Source organism: Lolium perenne, chromosome 6 (genome assembly GCF_019359855.2).
Source record: "Lolium perenne isolate Kyuss_39 chromosome 6, Kyuss_2.0, whole genome shotgun sequence".
Taxonomy (NCBI): Eukaryota; Viridiplantae; Streptophyta; class Magnoliopsida; order Poales; family Poaceae; genus Lolium; species Lolium perenne.
This window is the reverse complement of record NC_067249.2, coordinates 15829342-15832874: the sequence shown is the minus strand read 5'-3', so window position 1 is coordinate 15832874 and position 3533 is coordinate 15829342. Positions and strand designations below refer to the sequence as shown.

General features: G+C 52.8%; 1 protein-coding gene across 2 annotated transcripts; it reads right to left on the bottom strand.

The window, feature by feature from the left end:
* Window positions 1-412: 412 nt before the first annotated feature.
* Window positions 413-3176, bottom strand: LOC127310271 (uncharacterized). 2 transcript variants are annotated; one of them, XM_051340953.1, is made up of 4 exons: window positions 2139-3176; window positions 1733-2066; window positions 1162-1667; window positions 413-1073 (listed from the first exon to the last, which is right to left on the bottom strand). In XM_051340953.1, exons 3-4 carry the CDS (start codon window positions 1262-1264, stop codon window positions 589-591), a joined length of 588 nt encoding a protein of 195 aa, XP_051196913.1. In that variant the 5' UTR covers window positions 1265-1667; window positions 1733-2066; window positions 2139-3176; the 3' UTR covers window positions 413-588. Both variants share the same exon structure in this region; 1 of them encodes a protein (XP_051196913.1).
* Window positions 3177-3533: the final 357 nt, after the last annotated feature.

The window sequence follows — 3533 nt, the reverse complement described above, 5'->3', positions numbered from 1 at the left end:
GCGGCACATAGGCGCCGTGGCGTCATCTCGGCCGCGTGCGACCTTTCGGCAACCCCCTCGACGCAGATGGTGTCGGTGCATAGGGTGGTCTCGGATGCGCGCTTCCCTTCGATTACGTCGACGGTGCAGTGTTGTTGCTGGGTCTCGGCGATCCAATGTCGTTCGATTACTCCGGCGAGGACTAGAGCTGTGGTGCCCCTCTTGCGTGTCCATGGGCTCTTCCTTGTGATCGTTGTGCTTGGGTTGCGATGAGTTCTCATCGGCCAACCGCCCCCCAGGTTTGTGGGGTGGCCACTTTTTCTCCTTGGTCTTGGGTGTTGTGGGTGTGTGTTTTTTCTTTTTCTTCTCCACCTTGTAACCCCTGTGTACTCTGGTTCATTTGAACCCATCTTGTAGAGGCTGAAAAGCTTCATAGGCAACTTGACTGAATATATGTTCAGGCTGGCTTATGCCCGCCGTAGTCACAGTCAAAAAAAAAAGAGGCTCGAATATTACAAGGGCGGATAATTCAAAAGTCGGCCATGCATATGGCGGGTTCATTACAAGCATAGTTCAAAAGCTATAGCCTAAAGAAACAAATGCAGAAATCTACGGCACCTCTGGAGTGGCCGTGCTAGCGGAAGGAGCGGCAGACAAGGACTTCTTCGGCTGGGCAGTTACGAGGAAGTCACGGGCGAGTTTCTTCGCGTCCCTCATAAAGGGTTGCAGCGACTTCTTGCCGTCAGACTCCTTCGGGTACGCCAAGCTGATATTTTTCCAGTCGATTGGCTCGCCATGGGCCATCGTCATCGCGATGACCACTTCCACCCCAGCTTGGCATTGAGCTTGGCGGAACTCCAGAACCGGGATAGGAGTGGCGGTACCCGAGAAGCTATTGACGAGGTCCTCGAAAGAGTAATCGTAGGCCAGCGGCTTTTCTGGAAGGACCTGTTCGCGAAGACGAATGAGGGTCTTGCGCGAAGAGTTTAGCAGGTTCCGTGCTCGAGAATTGTTGGCTTCCAGAAGCCGAAGGGCATCAAGTGTCGGATCCACCTTCTGCTCCTCCTCCAGCACCTCGACAACTCCAGTCCGCTCTGGTACAGAAAAGAACAATGAATACAACTGAAAGAAAAACATATGGGATGCAAATTAAAAATCTATCGGGTTCAAAACAAAGCTTACTAGTAAGGGTAGCATTGAGATGCCCGAGTCTCTGACCAATGACCGCGTCTCGGGCGGTCATCTCAGACTTCTCGTTCTCCCATTGGTCCTCCTGATTCCTCATCGCCAGCTCTGCCTCCTCGAGTTTAGCCTCGAGTTCTTCGGCTCGCTTCCGCTCCACAGCATGGGCGGATTTCAACCTTTCGGCTTCAATCTCTAACCCAATGTAGCGGGTTACCAAGCCTATCACCTCACGGGTAAAGGGCTGTAAAAGGGAATGTTAACAAAGCACAAGGAAACAAAGAGAAAAAGAAGAAGAAGGCAGATTCTCTGTAATCGTGATGCCTTTAAGGGCACCCAATTTCTTCGCCTTCTTCTTCAAAGGAGCTTGGGGCCTCTTTGCAAGATCTTCATGCCTGGGTGACTCGACCGGTCTTTCAGAAGGGGTCGGCACTTTGGCCATGACAAATTCTTCCAAGTCCTAGTCGATGTCAGCATCATGGGGCCGTGGAGGAGAATCCTCGGCTCTGTAAGACAAGAGTAAGAAAGAAGCAGAAACAGAGAAACATAAAATCTGACAAGCAGAACTTACAAGCCAATGTGCTGAGCAACTATGAAGGGGTCCTCGGACCCAGAAGAGCTGTTCTTATGGGCGTCACAAGCTTCGGATGGGAATCACCCGAAGACTCGGAGTCATCGTCGATTTTGGCTCATTTTCTCTTCTTATCGAGCTCCTTCTCCTTCTGGGAAGTTGCTGATGGAAGGGATGTGCCAGTGTGGGAGCCCGACGAATCGGTCGCTTCTTCAGCTGCAACCGTGCCTCGAGCAGCGCCGGTGTCGGCTGCCTCGCTCTCGGTTACGGCGGTAGCTTTGGGTAAATCGCCACCTTCGGGGAGTGGCGGCAAGGAAGAAAGAAAGCGATGGTCCTGGAAAATTGATAGAACTCAGAAGACAAACAACAACTAAGGGAAAACAATAGCAAGTGCTCTAAAACTTACTGAAGGCGTCGGGTGATCCTTGTTGAAGGATTTGGCGCGGCAGGTGATGGGTATGTCATCGGATGCCGTCAGAGAGGTCAACCGATGCACAACTTTCTTCAGCTCGTCTTCATCGACATCTTCTTTAAAAACTCGGGTCTTGTTAGAGGGACCCGAGTAGTTCCACATCTGTGAAACTCTGACTTGAAAAGGCTGGACGTGGAGTCAGAGAAAGAAGGCCATCAATTGAAGACCCGAGAGCTCCTTATCTTCAGCTGTCCGAAGAGCTCGGATCTTCTGAACCAAGGGCTCAGTTTCCTCGAGTTCGGCATCTATCAGAGGGATATCCCAGGTCTTCAATTTCTTCACTTCGGCTGAGGCATCGAAGGGGGCGAGCCCATACTTCTGGTCAGCCGAAGCTTCATCCTTGACGTAGAACCACTTCTTCCTCCAGTCTTGCACAGAGTCGCAAAACCGAAGGTCAAAGTAGCCAGCATCTCCATGTGGCGAGATGATGGCACCACCAACGTCTTGGACGGCACCCTTCGTCATGTTCCACCGGATGAAAAAGAGGCGGCGCCAGAGACCCCAGTGGGGGTCAATGCCGAGAAAGCACTCACACAGCGTGACAAAGCACGCAATGTGGAGGATGGAGTTCGGTGTGAGCTGATGAAGCTGCACACCGTAGACAAAGAGCAGCCCACGAAGAAACTCGTGGACTGCGAGAGAGAGGCTACGAAGGAGAAATTCAGAAAACATTACCCGATAACCCTTCTCGGGCCGAGGGATCATCTCCTCGCCTGGAATCGCGATCATCGCCGCGGCGGAGAGGAGGCCGGCGGCGCGGAGCTTCCGTAGGCCGTTGGCGGAGAAGGTCGACGGTGACCACCCGCTGGTGCGCCCCTTCTTCGCGGTGGCGTCGGCACCAGCAGGACGCTTGGATTTCGGCTTCCCCATGGTGCGCAGCAGAACAATGGCAGGAGTGCAAGGTGGCAAGAGGAGAGCTAAGCAGCGGCACGAGGAAGAAGATGACTTGAGAGAAGATGAGCGCAAGGAAGAACGACCCTGCAGGGGTAAGATCGAAGCTTTATATACCCAGGGGAAGGAAGGATCTCCGACATCGTCAACCGCAAGCAACACTATGGATCGAGGTAAACAGATCGCCGCTGGTCTTGTCGATTTTGTTCCTCACCCACCCTCCCGTTTGGATGCATATGCGTATTTGGCGGAGCCCATGGAGATGACGTTCGGAAGGTTTCACTTTCGCGTCGAGAAGGAAGGATCGTATCGTGTCGAAATTCCGATTTCGTCGGGATCATCGGCGGTCGATTCCGATTTTTCAAGCTATACATCGTCAACCGAGTCGGGAGAAGAAGAAACTTCGTCGACACGCTACGTCAGCACCAGAGCAAGAGA

Excerpts from the sequence above, each read along its gene's own strand:
- LOC127310271 (XM_051340953.1), bottom strand. The coding sequence starts at position 1,264 with ATGAGGAATCAGGAGGACCAATGGGAGAACGAGAAGTCTGAGATGACC. Across the intron at positions 1,074-1,161 it reads TCTCAATGCTACCCTTACTA|AGCGGACTGGAGTTGTCGAG; the intron begins GTAAGCTTTGTT and ends TTTCTGTACCAG.